Genomic DNA, 23760 nt, shown 5'->3' on the forward strand with positions numbered 1-23760 from the left:
CTATTAATCCATGAGTTTAACTTTCCCCAATAATACCACAGCCTTGATTACCTTAATGTCTTTTTAAATGTTTTGATTATGCCATTACAGCTGTTCCCTTCCCTTCATTCCCCCCTCTGCAAACCCCCTCCCACCCACATTTTCCCTCCTTTAGTTTCTGTCCATGTGTCATAAGTTCTTTAGCTTCTACATTTCCCACACTATTCTTGCCCTCCCCCTATTTTCTCCCCACCGTCTATGCTACTTATTCTCTGTACCTTCTCCCCCCATCTCCTCCTCCCACTCCCCTGTTGCTAACCCTCCATGTGATCTCCATTTCTGTGATTCTGTTCCTGATCTGTTTGCTTAATTAGTTTTTGTTTTAGGTGTGGTTGTTAATAACTGTGAGTTTGCTGTCATTTTACTATGCATGTTTTTAATCTTTTTTTCTTAGATAAAATCCCTTTAACATTTCATATAATAAGGGCTCGGTGATGATGAACTCCTATAACTTGACCTTATCTGGTAAGCACTTTATCTGCCCTTCCATTCTAAATGCAAACTTTGCTGGATAGAGCAATCTTGGATGTAGGTCCTTTCCTTTCATGACTTGGAATACTTCTTTCCAGCCCCTTCTTGCCTGTCAGGTCTCTTTTGAGACATCTGCTGACAGTCGGGAATCAGCTGATGGGAACTCCTTTGTAGGTGACTGTCCCCTTATCTCTTGCTGCTTCTAGAATTCTCTCCTTCATTTTAATCTTTGCTAATGTAATGATGATGTGCCTTGGTGTGTTCCTCCTTGGGTTCAACTTCTTTGGGACTCTGAGCTTCCTGGATTTCCTGGAAGTCTCTTTCCTTTGCCAGATTGGGGAAGTTCCCCTTTATTATTTGTTCAAATATGTTTTCTACTTGTGGCTGTTCCTCTTCCCCTTCTGGGACCCCTATAATTCGGATGTTGGAACGTTTAAAGATGTCCTGGAGGTTCCTAAGCCTCTCCTCATGTTTTTGAATTCTTGTTTCTTCATTCTTTTCTGTTTTGTTATTTTTTTCTTCCTTCTGGTCCACTCCCTTGATTTGAGTCCAGGTTTCCTTCACATTACTATTGTTTTCCTGTGCATTTCCCTTCATTTCACTTAGTTTAGCCTTCATTTTTTCCTCTAATTTTCTACCAAAATCAACCAGTTCTGTGAGCATCCTGATCAGCAGTGTTTCGAGCTGTGCATCTGACAGGTTGACTACTTCTTTGTCGCTTAAAAGTATTGGCTCTGGTGCTTTGATTTGTTCTTTGAGCCATTTTTGGTCAGGTCGTGCTGTTATGTATGAGTGGTAGAGCCTTAGGTATTCACCAGGGAGGGGAAACCCACGTTGCTGGGTTGCGATGCTGTATGTGGGGGTGGGGTCAGAAAAGAAATAATGGTGCTTGCTCCGCATTCTTTAGGATTTCAGTCCCCTCTGCCTCTTCCCAGAAGCCAACTGGGCCCTTCTGGTGCTGGTTCCCGGGCGGGTGAGCTTGTGTGTGCTCTAGGACCCTGCGGGTCTTTCCTGTGAGGCTCCCTCCTATGAGGTTGGGAATCTCTCCTGGCACATTTTAAATCGGTGATTTTAGGCTTTATTTCCCATTGCTGGAGCCCTGAGTTGCGCTGTTTCCCTGCCCATTTTGCCTCAGTTTATCTGTCAGCAAATGTGTCACTGTGGTCAGCCAACTGCCTTAAACGCTCTGCTTGTCTCCTCCCCACACCTGGAGTCTGCAGCCTGCACTCCCGGATCTGGCACCCACCACCTCTCTCCACTGGCTACCACCCCCGCCCTTCTTACTGGTCTGGTTGAATGGTTGTTGGGCTTCCATACAGTTCAATTTTCTGTCTGTTCTGGTTGTGTTTTTGTTTCTAAATCTTTGTTGTCCTTAATTTTGGTTATGTGAGGAGGCACAGTATTTCCACCTATGCCTCCATCTTGGCTGGAAGTCCCAATCCTGATTAGTTTAATGTCTTGAAGTCAGGTTGGAGTCCTCCAACTTCACTATTTTTTCAAAAACGTTTGGCTATTCTAGTTGTATCTTCCCATGTGAAATTTATAATGAACTTGTTGAATTTTTAAAAAATTCCTTGTGGTATTTTGACAATTGATGTTGAACTTACAGATTTGGGGAGAAATGACGGATCAGTGACATTGAATGTTCCAATTCACAAACATGTTATCTCTTGAAGGTCTTTGATTTTTTAAAAAAAACTAGTGTTTTCTACTTATACATATTTTTGTTACATTTCATGTTTTGTGGTGCTGCTAGAAATGGTAATTTAAAAATCTCAATGTCTAAATGTTGATTGCTACTATGTACAAATGACACTTTTGCATACTGATCTTGGTAAACTCGTTAGCCCTAGTAGCTTTAAAAAAAAAAAAAAAGATCATTTGACTTTCCTCTATAGATATTCACAGCATCCACAAATAGATAGTCTTCTTTATTTCCAATCTAAGGCCTTTTCTCTCCTTCCTGTATAGTGACCTCCAACACAATGTTGAAGAGAAGTGCCTTGTTCCCAATCTTAGGGGAAAAACAATGTGTTCACCATTCATATGCTAGCTGTAGGCTTTTTCATAAAAGTTCTTTTATCAGGTTAAGGATTCCTGCTATTTCCAGTCTGCTGAAGAGTTGTGGTTTTATAATTATAAATGGATGTTGAACTTTGTTAGATAATTTTTCTGCATCTTTTTTGGGGAAAAATCTTGAGATATAATTGACATAATATCACCCCTTTAGGCATACAATTCAGTAGTTTTTTTTTAGTATATTCAAGTTTGTTTTCTGCAACTTTTGAGATGATCAGTTTTTCTTGTTATACATGCTGATACATAACACTGCTTTTAAAAAAAATGTTGGGTCAACCTTTTATTCCTGGGATAAACCCATTCTGATTATGATATACTGTTTTTATATATTGCTAGGTTTTATTTGCTAATATAATAAATTACAGTTATGCTAAAGTCTGTGACCTTATAATAAACATTACCCTGAATATACATATTTTTATTGCTTTTGAGTAAAAGCTAAAAATGCCTTAAATGCTTCATAAAACTATTCAAAACTAAAATTTTAATTTAAAAAACTAAAAACTTTGTAACTTACATTCAATAATACTACTTGGATCGTAAAGTCACATTTGCTCTATAAAGAATAACAAAGTGAGCATTAAAGAAGCGTCACCAAAAAATTAAAAGACCTGAGTATTTTACAGAAAACTACATAACGAGAGAAAATAACTACAACAGTGAAGGCTTTCTAGTGATTGGCTTCCCTCTCTGGGTTGCTGCTATGAAATTCCTATGTGAAATGCTTAAAGGGATTGGATATGATCACACAGGTAGGGCTGGAGGTCCTGGTTTCAAGCTATAGTCACATATCAAGTGCTCGTTTTCTTAGCTATTTGTGTTATTACAAAATAAAATAGAAGACTTTTCTAAAGGTATTTTTATTTACACATTACACAGGAAATGAGTAAAATGTCAGCTGTCCATATCAGAGAATGCGGAGGCTAAGGCAGGAGTCTTTCTCAGAAGTTGCTGCTCTGCTTGTTTTATTACATCTAACCTTAAGATTCTGGTTCCCACATAGTCCAAAGACAAGACCTACAAACTGCTTTTAGTTCTTCTAAGTAGTTGTTTACCACAGGAACATTAAACACTATAAGAAAGGAAAAAGTAGATTGAATTTCTGCCCTTAAAAGCTGACACTGGAGCTTGGGGTGGTGTGGTTCAGTGCACTGAGCATTAGCCTACCAACCAAAAGGCTTGGTCACTGGTTCAATTCCCAGCCTGGGTTATAGGCCAGGTCCCCAGTTGGGGCCTTGTGACAGGCAACCGATAGACATTTCTCTCACACATTGATGTTTCTCTTCCTCTCTCTCTAAAAAATACATTAAAAAAAAAAAAAAGAATCAGTGGAAAAAAGAGAATGTCTCATTTCAAAACAATTTACATTACTGATATTTGGGCAAAACGACAGATTTTTTTTTTTTAGTTGTGTGCTTTAAAGGGTAATGTTAAATTTACCTAAAATCAGGTATGTTAAAAGGTTTCTTGCATGTTGAGTGGTTAAGTGTTATTAAAGAAAAAGTGCGAAATCTTTTGTTACAGAATAGTATAAATGTTTATTTTTTTGTATGATTTACTTTGCTGTCTTGTTTTTACAATATAGAAAAGTGTATTCTTTGAATAGCTCTAGTAAATATAAGTTTAATCTTTCTATTTTGGGATGTAAATAGAGCTAAAAAATTATATACCCAACCCTCCCCAAATAGTCTTTTAAAATCGTTTAATTAATGTGGATGTTAATCTTCTTCAGCAATTTGATGCAAATGCCTAAGTACAAAAAGTTGTTTAGTAAGTACTACACACAAAGGAAAAGGCTTAATACTTTAGCTTCTTGAAAATCAGAAAAACTAGTAGCATTTGATTGCACCTTAAAATTTTTACAAGCAAAACATTCTCGAGCAATGCCATCATATGTAATCTATAATTGTAATCCAAATTTAACAGACATTTTCTGCACACTGTATATAAATACACATCACAAAGGTGCAATTAGAATTGAACACAGAATATGTACAAAATGAACAAAGTTTAGTTTTAGACCAAAAAGGTATTGTAATCTTTTGAAAAATAACTTGATTAGATATTATTTTATCCTCTTACACTAATTTACATTTATACAGATTTTAATTAAACATAGTAGATTGAGGTGTAAGAATGTTTGTATTATCTACATTTAAAGTTTACTGCACTATAATTTTATAAATCCAAATTTCAAAAGGAAGATACTTAAATGAATAATGGAACCTTCTTTTGGAATACTTAATTTCTATTGCCTATATCTTTTGTGTGTTCATATGAACATATATACACAATACATACAATTATAGATTGCTTATAGGAAATGTAATATTCATATACTAATAATTGTTGAGGATTAAAGGTACCTAACAAAATGCCTGAATTCCAACATGGTTTTTCTTGTCATAAAATCTAGAGTCCTATTATAACAGATTCATAAATTCATAAAGCTTTTAAATTTCTGAGAATGATTTAGGTTATTTTAGTAATTATATGAAAACACTCATACCTTCAGCTTACCAAATCACTGGCTAAAAATGCCATATTAAGCTTCTCTTATATTAAAAAAATCCCACTACAATTCTGAAAGCTTTGTTATTAGGAGGCCCATTTCAGCAAATCAAGTCATATATTGGTTTGAAACTTCTTAATTCAAACTTCTATAAAGAGAACTGTTTGTACAGATGAAAAACCCTTTCCTAAATTCATCTCTTGGAGCTTCAGTATTCTTTATTTCTCCATCCAAGTCAACTTTTATACCTGATAATTATATATAAAGTTCTATTTTACCACTACCTAATAATATGTTTAACTTCTATTTATAGGAAACTTTCATTTTAATAGTACCCATTAATCACTGACAATTTATTATCATTTCAAATACATACCACTTCCCTGAAAGAAAATGGAAATATCCCAGAGCATTTCTTAACCACTTATTATAAAAACACATTGCCCATCCTTTGAGAATTATCTACTATCCCTTAATGTTTTATGTTTAAAAAAAAATAACTTTTTTATTTTAAATGTGTGCCTATGGATGACTTCCCCTTCTGACATTCCCAAAGTGACAATAGGATATTATTCTAAAATCCACCCTAAAAAGTCAATTTTTCTTTAAAAAGCACTGTTCTAAACACAATGTCATTGCAATGTTTCATAAGAATTTGTTTATGCAGACGAACTATCTGCTTATATTCTAGGTCTAGTACCAGAGAATGACTGGGTAACATCAATGCTGCTTTGGCTTTTTCTACTGAACAAAGTCATACAACACCATACATTATAAATTATAGTAATTTATAAATGTTCTTTGTCAATAGAGTCAGAAGGACAGAACATCTAATCCTTAAGAAACCCAAGCAAATTAAAAATATATATAATACAATAAAGAAAAATTCAATTTTAGAAGGGGCATAAGCACATTTAACTAAGATTTAAAATGTACTAATTTCCTCATTTAAAATTTCTTCTCTCTCAGTAATATAATTTCAGGTCTCACAAGGACTGAATTAACTATACAATAATTGTTAAACTATCTTCCAGAAAATCAAGTGTCCCTGCACCTTCAATTTGCTGTACAGTTCCACTTATCAGTCTCGTGTGCAAGAGTTAGCAATTCATAGCACAGGCATCACTTTTTGCTTTTCCTGCAGAGTTGATGACGCTCATCAAACATCGCCCGAATTCCTCAAGTATCATCCGTTCAGCTGCTGCCTTTGATTTTCCCTTCTTGTCTGCCTGCTCTGCCTGGGCAAGAAGGCAGTTACACGTGGCTTCAGCTACTTCCTTAGTTACAAATGTGAATGGCAATCTGAAATTATATGTGAGAGAGAGAGAGAGAGAATGATGGTGCTGAATAACTGCAACAGTGGATGACATTACTTCATTTGGGAATCTGTTGACATTTTCATGATTCACCAGCACACTAAGCATCATAGTTTATGCACTGAACACAAGCACATCTGAAAGGGCTTTAAAACACACCTGGTTTGAAGAGTGAGCATATTTTAAAAATACTGTTCAGAAAACATAACATTTTACATAAAATATACGTCTTCTTACCTATACAAAGTTATCTAATTAACTAAAAGATGTAATTCTACATGTTGACTTGATATTTCTATAACAAAAGTCCTCCCAATTCATGAATGTAAGCTCCACGAGTGCAGTATTTTATTTACTGCTCTATGTTCACTGTCTAGAACAGTGCCGGACACAGAGACAGTTCATGAATACTTGCTGAATAAATAAATGAATGAATTATTGTGAATCAAAAGCACTATCTCCTGGTCAACACTGAAAATAAAGCACTTTCCCATATTTCCTTTTATTTGTTTAAAAAAAAAATCAAGCACACCAAAATTTTGCATTGTTGTATCACAACAAACAAAACAATGGGAAACCCAATGTTGTTCTCTATTTGGAGTTTCATTCATAAAAACCTGAACTGTTAAGTACTAAAGTAAAACAATCTATCCTGAAGCTGGCAATACACAGCCAACTGTGAAAAGCCTTCCAGAGGCAAAATTGAGCAACGTAAATCTAACCATTAACTCAACAACTTTTAAGCAGGAAACTACAAAAAACAAAAGAAAAAATGAAGCCTTATGACAAAAGAGGGTAACTCAGGATTTAGCCCGCTATACAATTTTATAGAAATCTTTAAAATACAAAAAGCACTTTAAATCAGAAAATGTAATACTATAATTATGTCAATATTGCAATAGTATTACATAATTAATAATACTGTATAATAGCAGGCCTCATATTGCATTTGGAAATCAGAAAGGTAAAAGAAAAGAAAAAATTCAAAATGTTGCCAAAGACAAATGTTATATGCTGGTATAACATTTAAAATAATTTTTTACAAAGTTTTCATTATAGTGTATAATTTTGTGTTATTTTACATTTCTTAATATAAACAGTTCCTCATGAAAATGAACTGAAAAATTAATTATAAATATTTGTGTGTAACAATACATTTCATCTCCATGTGGAGAGTAGATTTAATATTCTGATGGCTTACTGAGAGCAGATGTCCAGAAAGGGATCCCTTATTAAGGTGCCTACCCATTTCCACTTTATCAGTCAAGATCCATTTGCTGGTGATAATGCTGTTATAAGAGTTCTTTAGAACGAAATCTGAGATATTTTGTACAAAAGAAACCTTACTTTTATAAGCATTGTGTGTTAATATCAACTTAGGCATTTTAAATGATATACATTTGCAAGGCTCCATTTAATAATCCCTCAAATTGACCTCTAACAAACTCTCTAATATAAACCCAAGTCAGTAACTTGTTGAATCAAGCCCTGCCAGTGCTGCAACAGATATGACTTTCTCCTCACAGCCACCTGGTAAGGGTGATTTGAAGGTTAAGAAAACAGAGAGAGATGATGTTCTTGAATTCACAAACTATTGCAGAGCACAGATAGTAGCCTGACTTTAAAGGAATATCCAGCTTTTCTACTCCAGAGCTTAGCTGTCTACGAAATACGGAGCTCACTAATGTACTGTATGACTGGGGCTTCAATGTGGTGGAGAAAGTGCTACGAGGGAACAGAAAAGGCAAGAGAAGGAAAGAAAGTACAAAAATATAAATGACATAACTAATAAGAGGCATGAAAATCTGGTTTTCTTAAAGATTTGTCAAATTACATAATTGCTCAACTTAGTAGGGAGAAAGCCAATGAAATTAAAACAGAGTACACTAAAGTACTGCTGTGTATTTTAGAACTACAATGTATGTGACAGTGGTTTTTCTATTGCCTTTACATTTCTTCATAACAAATAACTAAAGATAATGCAAAGAAAATGCAAAAATCAAGATATTCAAAAAACCAAAAGCATGAACTCAATTTTTCTGAAAAGAGAAACTTTACCCAAAATGAATATTCATGTCATACTATAAAAAGAGATGAACTACTGACTTACTTTCCTCCTCCGCCATTCAAAGCTGGTGTTGGCCTAGTAAGCAAATCCGAAATTTGAGAGGACAACTTGGTCTTTGCTGCTGTTTGTTGTTGTACCCTTACTTCAGCTGCATCTGCCAAGTGCATCAACGTCTTTCTTTCTGGGCTTTCTTCAAAATTTTTACAGCCAATACATTTGCATATTGAGGAACACATTATTTTTGCCTAAAAGATTTACAGAAGGAAAGCTTTCAAATCAAAACCAAAACACAGTAATATAGGCTCCATGATCAAATCAACAGATAATAAAGTTAACTAGTCAACTGACATAACTGGTCAAGTGACATAAGATTAGAGGGAAACATCTCTTGCTGACAAACAGTAAATGGGGTAACTCTCCATGTCAATAGGTAGGTATTCTTAAATCTGAGAGTGGCTATGCAATGTTTGTGTTTGAGCCCTTCCACGTCAATTCCCCTACCCCTCACTATAGATTTTCTGTAAACTACAGATTTTCCTCCTGGCATGAAAAACACCTTCTTCTGGAAGTACAGACTGTGTTCATGGATAGGAAGAATTAACATCATTAAAGTGTTCATACTACCCAAAGCCATCTATAAATTCAATGCAATGCCTATCAAGATACCAATGGTATACTTCATAGAACTAGAACTAATATTCTAAAAATGTATAAGGAATTACAGAAGAATCTGAACAGCCACAGCAATCTTGAGATAGAAGAACAAAGTTAGAGGAATCATACTTCTTGCAATAAAACTATACTAAAAGGTACTGGTATAAAAACAGACATATAGATCAAGGGAACAGAAGAGAGAGCCCAGAAATAAACCCACATCTTTATGGTCAATTAATATTTGACAAAGGAGGCAAAATCATACTATAGGGTAGAGAGAGTCTACTCAACAAATGATATTGAGAAAATTGGGCAGTACACACAAAATAATTAAATTAGACCACCTTTTTTACACCATACACAAAAATAAACTCAAACTGGATTAAAGACATAAATGTTAGACTCGAAAATATTAAAAATCTCAGAAGAAACATATGCAGTAAAATCTCAGGCATTTCTCACAGCAATGTTTTTCATCTATTGTCTCAAACAAGGGAAACAAAAGAAAAAATAAACAAATGGGACTACATCAAACTAAAGTTTTTGAAAAGGAAACCAACAGTGATAAGAAAACTTATTTGCCAATTGTACATCTGATAAGGGGTTAATATCCAAAATTAGTAAAGAACTTAATAAAACTCAATACCAAAAAACCCCAAACAATCCAATTAAAAACTGGGCAAAGGACCTGAATAGACACTTCTCCAAAGAAAACATACAGAGAGATGGCCAATAGCCATATGAAAAAAGCTCAATGTCACTAATCATCAGAGAAATGCAAATTGAAACCACAATAAGAGAGACTTCCGCCAAGATGGAGGTTTAAGGTGGATGTGCCTGCCTCCTCTCACAACCAAGTTTAAGGACAACTAAATATTAGCATCAGAAAACACAACCAGAACACGGAAAACTGAACTTTTCGGAAGTCCGCAAACAACGAATTCTTCGGCCCGACCGGTAAGGGGCGAAACCGGCGGCGGGTGAGGAGTTACAAAGGAGAACTCGATCGACCTGGGCCCGGGCGCGGAATCCAGACGCGCGAATCCAGTCGCACGGGTTCCAAACCCAGGATTGGACCTAGTGAGCAGCCCACCGGGTGAGCGACTGCAGAGGAGTCAGTGGGGAGGCGGTGGCGGCGAGTTGACTGTGGGTGCCCGGTTGTGCGTGGGTGGGGGAGTGAGCGGTGGGACCGGCTGCGGCGGCGGCGGCGCCATTTTCCCCGCTCTGACCACGCCCCCACATACAGCGTCACAACCCAGCGACCTGGGAGTCCAAGGCGCCGCTTCTCTCACTTAAAGGGCCAGAACAGACCAAAAATGTCGCAGGGGGACCTCAAAGTCCCGGAGATAAATCTAAGTGACGAAGAAATAGCAAATCTCTCAGACGCACAGTTTAAAACACTGGTCGTCAGCTTCCTCACAGATCTGGTGGACTATAGCCACGAATTAGAGAAACATATGAAGGCTAAATTAAGGGAAATGAATGGAATTCCACAGGAAACCCATAGAGATGAAAAAAAAACTGGGACTCAACTCAATGGAGTGAACCAGAAGGAAGAAAAAAATGATCAATCAGAAAGGAATGAAGAAATAAGAATTCAGAAAAATGAGGAGAAGCTTAGGAACTTCCAGGACATCTATAAACGCTCCAATATCCGAATTATAGGGGTACCAGAAGGGGGAAAGACACAACCACCAGTGGAAAAACTATTTGAACAAATAATAAAAGAAAATTTCCCCAATCTGGCAAAGGAAACAGACTTCCAAGAAATCCAAGAAGCCCAGAGAGTACCAAAAAAGTTGGACTCAAGGAGAAACACACCAAGGCATATCATAATTACATTAGCCAAAATTAAAACGAAGGAGAGAATCCTGGAAGCAGCAAGAGCTAAGGGGACAATCACCTACAAAGGAGTCCCCATCAGGCTGTCAGCAGATTTCTCAAAAGAGACCTTACAGGCAAGAAGGGGCTGGAAAGAAATATTCCAAGTCATGAAAACTAAAGACCTACAACCAAGATTGCTCTACCCAGCAAAACTTTCATTTAGAGCGGAAGGACAGATAAGGTGCTTCTCAGATAAGACCAAATTCAAGGAGTTCATCATCACCAAGCCCTTATTATATGAAATGTTAAAGGGACTTATCTAAGAAAAAGAAGTTAAAGAAACATGAACAGTGAAAGGACAACAAGCTCACAGTTATTAACAACCACACCTAAAACGAAAGCAAACTAAAAGGACAGCTAGATCAGGAGTGGAAACATAGAAATGAAGATCTCAAGTAGGGTTAGCAACAGGGGAGTGGGAGGAGAAGACGGGGAGAGAAGGTACAGAAAACAAGTAGCATAGACAGTAGATAGAAAATAGATGGGGGGGGGGGCAAGAATAGTATGGGAAATACAGAACCTAAAGGACTTGAGACACATGGACATAAGCTAAAGGGGGGGTAATGGGGGGGTTGGGGGGCAGGGTGGAGGGGAATGAAGGGGGGAATAGAACAACTGTAACAGCATAAACAATTCAAAAAAAATAAATAAATTTATTTAATTTAAAAAAAAAAAAAAAAAGAAACCACAATAAGATACCATCTCACACCTGTCAGAATGGCTGTCGTGAATAAATCAACAAATAACAAGTGCTGGTGAGGATGTGGAGAAAGGGGAACCCTCATGTATTGTTGATGGGAATGCAGGTTGGTGCAGCCACTGTGGGAAGCAGTATGGAGTTACCTCAAAAAATTAAAAATTAAACTGCTTTATGACTCAACAATTCCACTCTTGGGAATATATCTGAAGAAACCCAAAACACTAATTTGAAAGAATATATGCACCCTTCTATTCATTGAAGCTTTATAATAGCCAAGATTTGAGAACACCTCAAGTGTCCATGAGTAGATGAATGTATAAAAAAACTGTGGTGCATTTATACAGTGGAATACTACTTGGTCGTAAAAGTGAAAAAAATAAAAGAAGGAGGAAATCTTACCCTCTGCAACACCCTGAATAGGCATGGAGAGCAATTATGCTAAGCGAAATAAATCACTCAGAGAATGGCAAGTATCATTATTTCACTCATATATGGAATCTAATGGACAACGTAAACTAACAAAATACACTCATAGATACAGAGAACAGACTGACAGCTGTCAGAGGGGAGTGAGGTTGTGGGGCTGGGAGAAAAAAGTGAAGGGTTTAAGAACAAAAATAAAAAATAAAAGATCTTATAGGAACAGACAACAGTATAGTGCTTACCACAAGATAATAGGTGAGGAGGGTAGAAAGGGGCTTAGGGGGGAGAAATGATGATGGAAGGGGACTTGGGGTGGTGAACACAATACAATAAACAGGTTGAATTAATTATAGAATTGTACATATGAAGCCTACATAATTTTTAATTCTCACCTGAAGATATGTTTATTGATTTGGTAGAGAGAGTGGGAGAGAAAGAAAGAGAGCATGTGGGAGAGAAACACTGATGTGAGAGATACACTGATCAGTTGCCTCCTAGATGCTCCCAAACAATCGAACCCAAAACCTAGGTATGTGCCATGACCAGGAATCAAATCGGCAACCTTTTGGTGTACAGGAGGACAACTCTGTTAGATTGTATTGTGATAGCTGTCATAGCAACAGGCATTAAAAATAAAACACCAGAATTGGTAAATTTTGGTGTAGTCATTTGAATATTGATGGAAGAAAATAGGCAACATTTTCAGCATATTATGCTTTAGAATTTCAAGAAAGGTGAAAATGCAACTGAAATGCAAAAAAAAAAAAAACAAAAAAAAAACCCCAAACCAAAAAACCCCAAACAAACAAACAAACAAAAAAAACCCAAACCAAAAACAGTTTGTGCAGTGTGTAGAGAAAGTGCTGTGACTTGATTGAAAGTGTCAAAAATGGTTTGCAAACTTTCATGCTGGAGATTTCTTACTGGTGACACTCCGTGGTCAGGTAGACCAGCTGAAGTTGACAGCAATGAAATCAAGACATTAATTGAGAACAATCAACATTATACCATGAGGGAGATAACCGATATACTCAAAATATCCAAATCAATAGTTATTGGTGAAAATGAAAAATATGTCTTTTATTTTATGGTAAAAAGCATATGGACTTTTTGGCTAACCCAGTAGTTTGTTTTACAAAATCATGTTCCCATTTTTCCACATCTTCCTTTTCTCACATCATGCTTCAAGGAATCCCTTTTTCCATGTCATCTGACATAGACCGAATTCATTCAATTTAATGGGTGGGTATTAATTCCTGGTATGGATGGGCCACATCTTACTTGGTCATTCCCCTACTGATGGGCATTTGTTTCTAGCTTTTGAGCAGCAAAAACAATTCATAAAAATATTTTTGCTGGTCCCAAATGGTCGGGACAAGTGCAATAGGCAACTGACTGATGTTCCTCTCACACACTGATGTTTCTGTCTCACATAGATGTTTCTCTCCCTCTCTTTCTCCTTTCCTTCCCCTGTCTCTAAAAATAAAGATAAGATCTTTAAAAAATAAATAAATAAAAATGGTTGAGATAATAAAAAATATATGTATTTTCTTGTATATATAATATGTATATAAAATGGTTTTTATTTCTATGAGCTACATTACTAGAATTGGGCTCACTGGCCGAAGGGTGCATATATTTTAATTTTAGTAGAAGTGGCCAGATTGTTCTTTCAAAAGGCTGTGACACCATGTCTCATCAGCAATATATAAGGGAAGCCTGTCCTACATTACATCCAACAATGTATGTTATAGCTCTTTTTACTGTCTACCAATCTGACTGGGGGAAAATAAAATGAGATGCACTGTCCTTTAATTTACATTTTGCAGACTCCTGGTAAATTTGAGTATCTTTTATTGGTTGCATTTTCTTCAGTGAACCTATGGGAATTTAAATAAACAACTTCTCTCCATAACACCTAGCGAGATAAACAGATCGCATTATGAACACATTTACCCTACTCCTTTTTTACAATACACTAATAAATTCCATTTATCAAGGGGAAAATGTATATACATTATGAGTTAATTGGGTTACTAACAGCCAATCTGGGACTCCTTACCTAAAGCAAGATTAAGAAGTACCTAATGATGAAGAGATAAAAATCACTGAATCAATAACATAAATTTAGACTAAGTTTTAAGAACCGTAAGAAAGGTACAATATCTAATAGGAACTCAGGAAGGAGAAATTAGAATGACCAGGCAACCATTTGGCTTTGTAATTCAACTTTTGTGGTAAGAAAAAAAGGGGAGGAGGGAGTAGAAAAAGGTCACAAGAAAAGCCATTTAATATAATACGAACAGTCACAAATTCAATCAACAAGCTCTGTGAAAAGAACATAAATACACTATCCGGAATGCAAACAAATTGGACCGAAAAACCCAATCAATTCAAAAGACCAACAATTCAACACAAACTGTCAGACAACTTCGCAGCTAATTCATAGTGAGCCAATTAGCCACGACTAGTCAGAGTTCAGTATATTCCAAGTTTTCCTATTTCTTGGTCTTTTAGAACAATAAATTATTTAGACATTGTATATGTCCAGAATGTCAAGGATTTTATTGCAACAGATAGGGCGGCTCTCTCTTTCAACATATTCAACCAATCTACTGCCGTTTCTACTTCTATTGATTCACAGATTTGTTAACTAGTTCAATTAAATTATTAGTTTGCACATGTTTGAATTTCATACACCTAGCATGTATTGTTCACTGCCATATGCACAGAAGGGTTTCTTCATCTTTTTGACCCAGCTTGACATCGATTTCCACTTTTTCTTTTTGTGGACTTGGTTCTATGGCTTACATTTTTACATATTCATGACAATATTTGTGTGATATGGGTAACAAACAGAAGACCCCCATTTGATCAGAAGTTCAAACAAAAAAGGTCAATCTCTCCCAACACTGGATGAAAAATGGCTTGTGGGACTCTGAGACATTATTTAAGAGACTTTCAAAAATAATATTGATTATATGCAATCTTCAGTCATGCTGTCTTTAGGACTAACAAGATGTTACTATACTTTTTGAGTGAATATTTGGCCTATGCAATACATAAATGAAGACTTCACTACACAGGGAGTTCAGTACACAAATCTTTACTCTGACACATTTTGTACGACAGGCCCTGAACTGCAATTGCACACTGCTGGAGCAGAGCGAAACTCACCAGGGGAGACTGCCATCCTTTGTGGTATTACCTTAATGAATGCAAGGGTAGGCCTTCTGCCAAAACTAAAAATAAGGTCTCTCGGTGAATATGAAATTTGAAAGAAGGAAAATATATCAGATGAGAAGAGCCAACTATAGAAATGACTTCAGGTGCACCAAGAAACCAATTACAGCAACCTAGGACTAATCTCAGGCATGACTAGATTCTTATAATTAAGTTTTGAAAATAAAAATAATACACTATATAGTATTTTGTCTGAAGCAAGATGGGGATGATTTACCACAGCATTTGTCAAAGGAGAGTTTCAACTACATTCTTCAGAAAAAAATGCTTGACCCATAAGTAAAAACAGCAGTTAAGTGGGTTGGGAAAACAGTAAAAACACATGCAGTTATCTCACCATTTACCAATAACTTCCTCCAGCAATATTCTACATTCCTTCTTTCCTACTTTTATGTTCACAAAGCAAACTTAACATAATTTAGTTTCTACCAAGTAGTATTCTTCAGTAGTGCACTATGAACATTTGGAAAAAATAAATCTTTACTTTCAGGGCCATTTTGTATCCATATGTATTTTTCAAAAGCCCATGGGGGACAGAATGGGTAGGTAGCACTGACCCTCAGTTGAGAATCACTATAGAGTTTCCAATCCACTTTGCTATTGTTATTTTTGTTGAAAATCAATAAACTGGTGCTCTGATTTCCATACTTCCAGGTACAATGACCAAGAAGTTATGAACTGGTAAATCAGCTAATAAGAACCAAAACTGTAATGACAAAACCAAGGCACAGACATACCTGAGAGATATTGCGGGTATCACAATAAAGCAAGATGTAATTGTTTTACTTGTGCAGTGTCTTTCCTTCAATTTAAAAAAAAAAAAACCCTCAACATCTGTGAAGCACAATAAACCAAGGCATGATAAAATGAGGTAGGCCTGTATTGCTCTCTGAACCTTACTTGAGAGGCCAGGTCTTCCTCAAATGATGGAAGCCAACTATTCACATTTTCAAACTGCCATAGCAAAGCAATTCCCCAATTTTCAAGTAAATTTTTACAGTATGCCCTTTCTAATGTTATTTTCAAAAAAAGGGTTAGATTATTTTCCCCAACCAGCATCTCACCTCATAGCATTCACAGTAGTTTTTAAGACATCCTGATCGTTTGCAATTACATCCTTTGCTATGACGTCGATCTGATTCTCCTTCCTTTCCTTTTCCTATTTTAGGTTTAAAAGCTTCAGGATTTCTGTCAAGGCATGCCTATCAAAACAGATCAAACGTCAAGTGAAGTTTAATCACAGGAAATCAACTCTAAATACTGCAAAGGGAATTAATTTTCTTTGCACAACAAAGAGTTCTACATAAAAGAGGTAAAAACTGAATTTTTATCAGTTAAATGATACAAAAAATAATCACCTTTATTGCCTTTTGCCTTTCATTTTCATGTTCCAAATTATTGTAACAATTAGTACAATTGCAGTTATTGCAAAATTCACCATTTGCAAAGCAATCACAGTATCTGGAATATAAAAATCAATGCAAGTTATGTAAAAATGACACTGTTAAAACAAACACAACTATGAATTTTTTGATCTAGTATCATTATATATGTGGTAAAGCATTTCAGAAATGTATTCAGAGCTACTTAGAGTTAACATATATTGTTAACCACATGATAAAGCTGAAAATTAAGGTCACCAGCTCTCAGAATTTTAGTTTAGAAACTTACTTTCAGTAGCAACAGCTATCAACACGAGCTGCATAATTTTATGTGCCCCCAAAGTAAATTATTTCAAAATCATGAAAAAGGAGAAATATTGTCTATATTCTGTTAGTGGAACCTGCTCACTTGAACTATTGCTGTGCTTCTTTGGAGTCTAAACTCTCGTAAGATCAGTGCTTTTCATTTAATTGTTTCATATCAGACCTCTCAGTTCAGTATTAATAAATTAATCATCCAACAATTTAAAAAATCACTCAGATTAACACCTCATTCAAGAGACCAAATTATAAAGGTCATAATTAAGGTCAAATGTATTATTATTAAGGACAGAGACTATGTCTGTCTCCCGCTGCTGTGATCCTAACCCCTATACCTGTGCTTCATCTATTATAAAGACTCTACAATTATTTCTTTCTAAACAAATGAAACAGTATTTTCACATTGTCATGTTCTCATACACATTGGTATGTCTATTTAAATTACTCAGGCTATGGAATAGTCTGTTAAGAAATTTTACTAAACTACATTTATTTTTAAAAGTATTTTCATGTATATCAGTGAGGAACAACAGCAAAAAGACTTACAATTTCAAACACAACGATTTTGTACAGTTACAGGGTTTTCTGGGCCGACTGGCGGACTCTGATGGTATTATGCTGCACACACACACACAAAAAGACACACATTTTAATCAATTAAAAGTAACTATTCAAAATTAGAGAAGCCCCTAACCTGTAAATTGTTCCTAAGATAAAGCTTTAACAAATGTATCCATCACTAATAAAAAGTTTGCTATGTTGTTCCATTTACATTAATTTCAAAAGCAAATTGTAACATAAAAAGGGAGGTAGAGAGCCAAGATATGGGGGTTGGGGGGCAGGGTGTTAACATTAACTTCAACAGAAGATTCCCAAAATACTCTTCCTTCAGAGAACTAGAGTTGCTATCTCCTCAAAATATTTTAGATTCAATTCTAAAAGGTAGTGAGAAGAAAAGGGTGTGTGGCACTGAATTATTGGAAGGGGAGGGAGCGGTAGACTGGAACCAACCAACACTGCAAAGGCAAAAATTCACAGTTAAAAAAACAGACAAACGAACAAAAGAAGCAAGGACCTAACATAACAACTTGAAAAGTATATTCAGGATGCGAAGGAAAGGGGAGGGGAAAGGAGAGGACAGAGGAAGAACGGAGAGACAGAATAATAAAGCATGTGGAAAAATTGGTGAATCCAAGAAAAAATATTTGGGAGTTATTTTCTTTGATGAACTACTGATATATTTAATACATGAAAATAAATACATGACTTAAAATTTAAAAAGTCCTGCCATATATCACTAGATTTCCCCCACCTCCACCACTGGTCACGCCTGGGAAAACTCCCGAGGCCTCTAGACTCAGCTGGAAACTCATCTTCAGCACAGAGCTTAGCTTGAAGAGGGGTGGGACAGAGGCGGAGTAAAACCCTCCGGGTTGGCAAAAATACAATTATTCATAATGTGTGGTGGAGGGCTCCCCTGGGGGAGGCTGGGTGGATAGGGCAGGGGAGGGAGGAGAGCACCCCTGGGTTGGCGCTGATGTAGTGTTGGCTAATAGGACTAAAATAGGCATCTCAAGGGGTGGCCCTCAAATAAAATATTTGGGAGTTCCTTTGACTATTACTATAACATTTTTGTTAAAGTATTTCAAGATAAAAAGTACCACAGATGCATTGCTCACATAGCTTTGGGGAAAAAAGGAAAAAATCAAATAAATAACTTGATATATATATTAAATACATATATATGAAATATACACATACGTGTGTATATATATATACATATATATATTTTTTTTTTTTCATGCTGCATTTAACCTGATCCAACAACTTAACTGACATATTTTCTGAATACTCACCCATTGAATGGAAGCCTTGCCTGGGTCTGGATCCCTGGTGTACCAGTAAAGTTAGAGTTGCTTGCTATAGACACATATGAAGACTGCTGTAGCTACATGCAAGGAAAGACAATTTTAGGCCATAATTACAAAAAAGGACAATATTCTCAGATATAATGATCAGTAAGAAGCACAAATTCATCTACTAAAATAGATTAAAGAATTTCATGTAAACATACTAACTCATGGAGATTTTCTGAACATCCAAACTAATATTAACTGAGGTGAAAACAATGTGAATTTTTTTTAAAGATTTTATTTTTGGACAGGGGAAGTTGAGGGAGAAAGAGAGGGAAACATCAATGTGTGGCTGCCTCTCACGTGCCCCCACCAGGGACCTGACCAGGCATGTGTCCTGACTGGGAATAGAACCAGAAATCCTTTGGTTCGCAGACCAGTGCTCAATCCACTGAGCTACACCAGCCAGGGCCAATGTGAAATTTTAAAAATACAACATGGTACAAACATAATACATGTTTTCATAGAGGAATATGTTATCAGAATCAGAAAATTATAAATGCCCTAAAAGTACTGTAACAATGTGTATTGGCTAAAAAAGTGCTATGTTATCTGCTTGTAAATAAAACTTACTCTATTGATCATTTATCACACTGCAAGTTATAGAAAACGAGAAGTTACATGCACAGTAATTAAGTTCCTACTTAACACTGATTTCTAAACATAAGAAAAGAGATGCTAATAATAAAAATACTGAACATTAATTTTAAAAATCAGTACCACATACTGATGTACATACTCCCAAGTACATGTCATTCAGTTTCTCTCTCTTATATTCTGAGTAGATCAATTCAACAGCTTAGAACATGGTTCAAATTTGCTTGGTTCTTACATGAAAAAGAAAACTTCCACTTCCTAGAAGCAATACTCCTAATCCAAGTCAGCCAATCGGATATCTGTAGCTTCGATCTAAAGATGACCAAATTGCACTGGTCAGGTAGCTCGGTTGGTTAGAGCATTGCCCCATACACTAGGGCTCTGAGTTCCATCACAGTCAGGGCACATACAACAAGCAACCAATGAATGCATGAATAAGTAGAACAACCAATCAGTATTTCTTTCTCCCTCCCTTCCTTTCTCAAATCAATTAAAAAAAAATAAGTTAGAGGGTTTGAATAGTTTTCAAAATGTGACAACACTCAATATCTTACACCCAATTATCCTTTGGGAAATGCAATGACTTCATTTTTGCCTCATACCTGAGTAACATATTGAGCTGGAAGCACCGCATAACCCACATTCCCTGTCCCCGGAGCTGGTGCCAGCACAGTGCCTGGTGGCAGGTTAGTGAGGTTTGGCTGGATCTGTGGCAGTGGGGTGGCAGGCATGATGAGCCGCTGCTGTGGCTGGCTAGTAGTAACTATTTGTGAAGTTGGATTGATTGGTTTTGGAACAACCTAAACAAAAGAAAGTATATCAATCATTACAAAAATAAATTTTATAGCTTCTAATTCAGTATATATCTCTTGTAATTAAATCTTAACTTTTTCCTGTGGCCACCTAGGTGGCTGTTCTTGGTTGGGGTCCATTCTGCACCTAAGGCAGGAGATGGTAGCTGCAAATAAAACAAAATAGTTGCTGGAGCTGATCAACTCTATACTCCAACTTGTTAGGAAGAGTAAAGAATATGTGCTGGGGTACAAGAGGACTCTGAAAATGATCAGACAAAGCAAAGAGAAACTGGTTCTGCCTTGAGGAAATCTAAAACAGAGCACTAAGCCATGTGGGCTAAGATTGGTGTACATCAATACAGTGGCAATAATACTGAATTGGGCACAGGGGTGTGGAAAATACTATAGGATATGCATACTGCTATCACTGATCAAGGTGATTCTGGTATTATTAGAAGCATGCCAAACAGACTGGTTTAAAACAAATCATGCAAAATTTGCCTTTAATAAAACTGGCCAGAGCTTAAAACAAACAAACAAACTTAAAAACTTTCCATCTGACAGAGACTGAGAAAAAAGTTATCTGACACTCACTTGTTTGACAGTCTGCGCAGACACAAGTGGGACTGACATCCGCACTGGAGTGGTGCTGACAGTGGGCTTTGCTTTTTTAAAGAGGAGGAAAAAGGGACAATTTACTTTCAGAAAATAATATTTAAAGTATCTTACTTAGTTCTCTCAAGACACCCTCATGAAAGAGCTTAACAAATTCCACCTGCTTCCTATTGGAGCAATCTTTAATCAGAATAGTTAGCTTTCAAAATTCCTTAATCCATCTACCAGGGAATTTATATCTAATTCCTTAGCCCATCTACTGGTAGTTATTTAGTCACTTTATGAGGGACTGTTTTCATTTAAGACATTCTTCCAAAAGTACTTCAATCTGTATTCAGATGACATATACAATCACTGCTAAATACAGTCAGATGAAACGTTGCATAAATTTAAAAACCTGCCTTTGAGGAGCCTGGGGTAACAATGCTATTCTATACTGTTTCTAGTTGCTGTGTTTATATTCAAGCCAGAGAATATATCATTCTTGTGTAATTCATTATTTACAGTACCTACTAAAAGGCAGCATAGCATGAAAGGTAATATGTATGGGCTCATAAATCATCAAACCCTGGGGGTTCAAATCCTTTCTAAATGCTTAAATTCTCTTTACCTATAACTCCATCTACAATATAGAGGTAGTATCTCCCTTAAAGAGTATGAGGATAAAATACATTGATTCATAAAAATTTATTAGGCCCTGGCTGGTGTGGCTCAGTGAATTGAGTGCCAGCCTCCAACTAAAGGGTTGCTGGTTTGATTCCCAGCCAGGGCACATGCCTGGGTTGCAGGCCAGCTCCCCAGTAGGGGGAGCAAGAGAGGCAACCACACACTGAGGTTTGTCTCCCTCTCTCCCTACCCTGTCTAAATATAAATAAAATCTAAAAAGAAAATTATTAGAATAGTGCCCAAGAAATAGTAAGTGTACTGAATAAATGTCAGATGACATTGTCATTGTATTACTACATTACTACTATATACATGGCATTGTGGACAGAGTTCCAGGGAAACTAAAGAACTAGATACCTGCTCAAAGAGATAACATACAAGTAGAGCTGATTAGACAGTACCCAGATAAAATAAATACTGTTTAAAATAAAAAGAGAAAGTCCTGTGGCAGTTCAAAGCAGACAGAAAATATAGGTGACTGGCAGAGAATGGGAGTATGGAAAGAATGCATTGAAGGCACTGTGTCTAAGGAGGGTCCTGATCAGTGGACAGTTGCAGAGAGGGCACACAGGCTGGAGGACATGCCTTCCTGAGGATGAAGCTTGAGAAGTAGAAGCTGGATGCCGGGAAGCTGCAAAACATTTCACAAAATGTTGGTGAACAGACCAATTCGGTTAGAGTCTAGGGTTAAAGTAGGCAAGCACTGGCACAAAGAAGGCAGACTGCAGCCATTCTGAAAACCTTGAATGTTAGGGTAGAAATCTCTCTCTATTTTAAAGATTTTATTTATTTATTTTAGACAGAGGGAAGGGAGGAAGAAACTGAGGGAGAGAAACATCAATGTGTGGTTGCCTCTCGTGTGCCCACTACTGGGGAGCTGGCCTGTAAACCAGGCATGTGCCCTGACCAAGAATCAAACCAACAATCCTTTGGTTCTTAGGCCTGTACTTAATCCACTGAGCGATACCAGCTAGGGCAGAAACATGTACTTTTAATTCAGTAGTTTCTGAGGGTTCTGAAGTACAGAAATACTATTGAAACAGCACAAAAAGAAATTGTGTTTGGAAGCAGTGTGTAAGAGAATGGAGTTACAAGAAACAAGGAAAATTAGAAGAATGCAAAAAATGAGGGTCTCATTTGGGGTGACAGCACTGGGAATGGAAAAAAGAGATCAGCCACAGAGAAATAGTGGAGATGAAAGGACATGAATTATCAACAATTTGGATGGTAGAAAATGTAAGTGTAAGGGAAGAAGTCATTGCTAAGCTTTCAAGTAGTTGGGAACATGACAGTTAGTAAAGCTAAAATTTCAGGGAAGAGAATGTTTAAAGGAAAGATGAAACCTGACATAGAAAAATGCCATGAAGAAATTCAGGAGACAGACTGGCACTACACCTGTTATGTTTGGACCAAAAGAAACACATTCATACTGCTTACTGCCACTTCCAGAGTCTAAAATAAAGGGATTTAGAAAGATAGAAAGAAAATCCCTTCAGGTTTTATCTATGCAGACAGTCTAGAGACTGGTCTGGAAGACAGAGGTTAAGAAAAAGGGCTCTAAATTGCTCTGAACCATAAAACAAAAAACAACAGTCTTCCCTTGATAGAAAGGCTGGGAGGGTTGACGGCCTAAGACCAAAAGGTAAGAGTCTTGGAACATTAGAGTACTCTGACCTAAAAGGGAGTGGGCTCCTGTAGTAAGGTGACAACTTAGGGAGAAGGGGAAGAAAAACAACCTCCAGAAAGTGTATGATTAGTGGTGATAAATGTGTATCTCTGAATACACATACAAAAAACAAAACAAAACAACACAAAAAACTAAACAGTATGCTTAATAAGGATGAAGTTTGCAGTAGGTATGAATTGATCTCAATAAAGTTGCTATACAAAGGGTATATATATATGACCATAAATTATAGAAGCAGTGACATCTGACACCTGATTTGAAAGTTTCCTGTTCTGTTTGATTCTCCTCAGTTACTTTATCTTTAGTAAAGTTATAATAACTATTATAGTCTGGTCTTGGCAATACTATATGAAATTTTAAAAATCTGAATTCATGCTAGGCGTATAGAAGAGTGGA

At 36.4% G+C, this 23760-nt stretch overlaps 1 protein-coding gene across 6 annotated transcripts in view; it reads right to left on the reverse strand.

The window, feature by feature from the left end:
- Positions 1-3432: 3432 nt before the first annotated feature.
- Positions 3433-23760, reverse strand: part of LIN54 (lin-54 DREAM MuvB core complex component) — an 81591-nt gene continuing 61263 nt past the window's right edge. For 3 of the 6 annotated variants that reach the window (XM_037154810.2, XM_037154812.2, XM_037154813.2), the window contains exons 6-13: positions 20991-21061; positions 20205-20402; positions 18949-19040; positions 17639-17710; positions 16748-16850; positions 16454-16591; positions 8528-8730; positions 3433-6403 (exon numbers count right to left, since the gene is read on the reverse strand). In XM_037154810.2, the coding sequence (XP_037010705.2) occupies positions 6202-6403; positions 8528-8730; positions 16454-16591; positions 16748-16850; positions 17639-17710; positions 18949-19040; positions 20205-20402; positions 20991-21061 (1079 nt within the window). In that variant the 3' untranslated portion in view covers positions 3433-6201. The remainder of the gene's footprint in view (positions 6404-8527; positions 8731-16453; positions 16592-16747; positions 16851-17638; positions 17711-18948; positions 19041-20204; positions 20403-20990; positions 21062-23760) is intronic. The other 3 variants (XM_037154815.2, XM_037154817.2, XM_037154816.2) reach the window with 1 other exon arrangement.

The sequence above is a fragment of the Artibeus jamaicensis genome, unplaced genomic scaffold (genome assembly GCF_021234435.1).
Source record: "Artibeus jamaicensis isolate MK-2021 breed Jamaican fruit bat unplaced genomic scaffold, CSHL_Jam_final contig_452, whole genome shotgun sequence".
Lineage (NCBI taxonomy): Eukaryota > Metazoa > Chordata > Mammalia > Chiroptera > Phyllostomidae > Artibeus > Artibeus jamaicensis.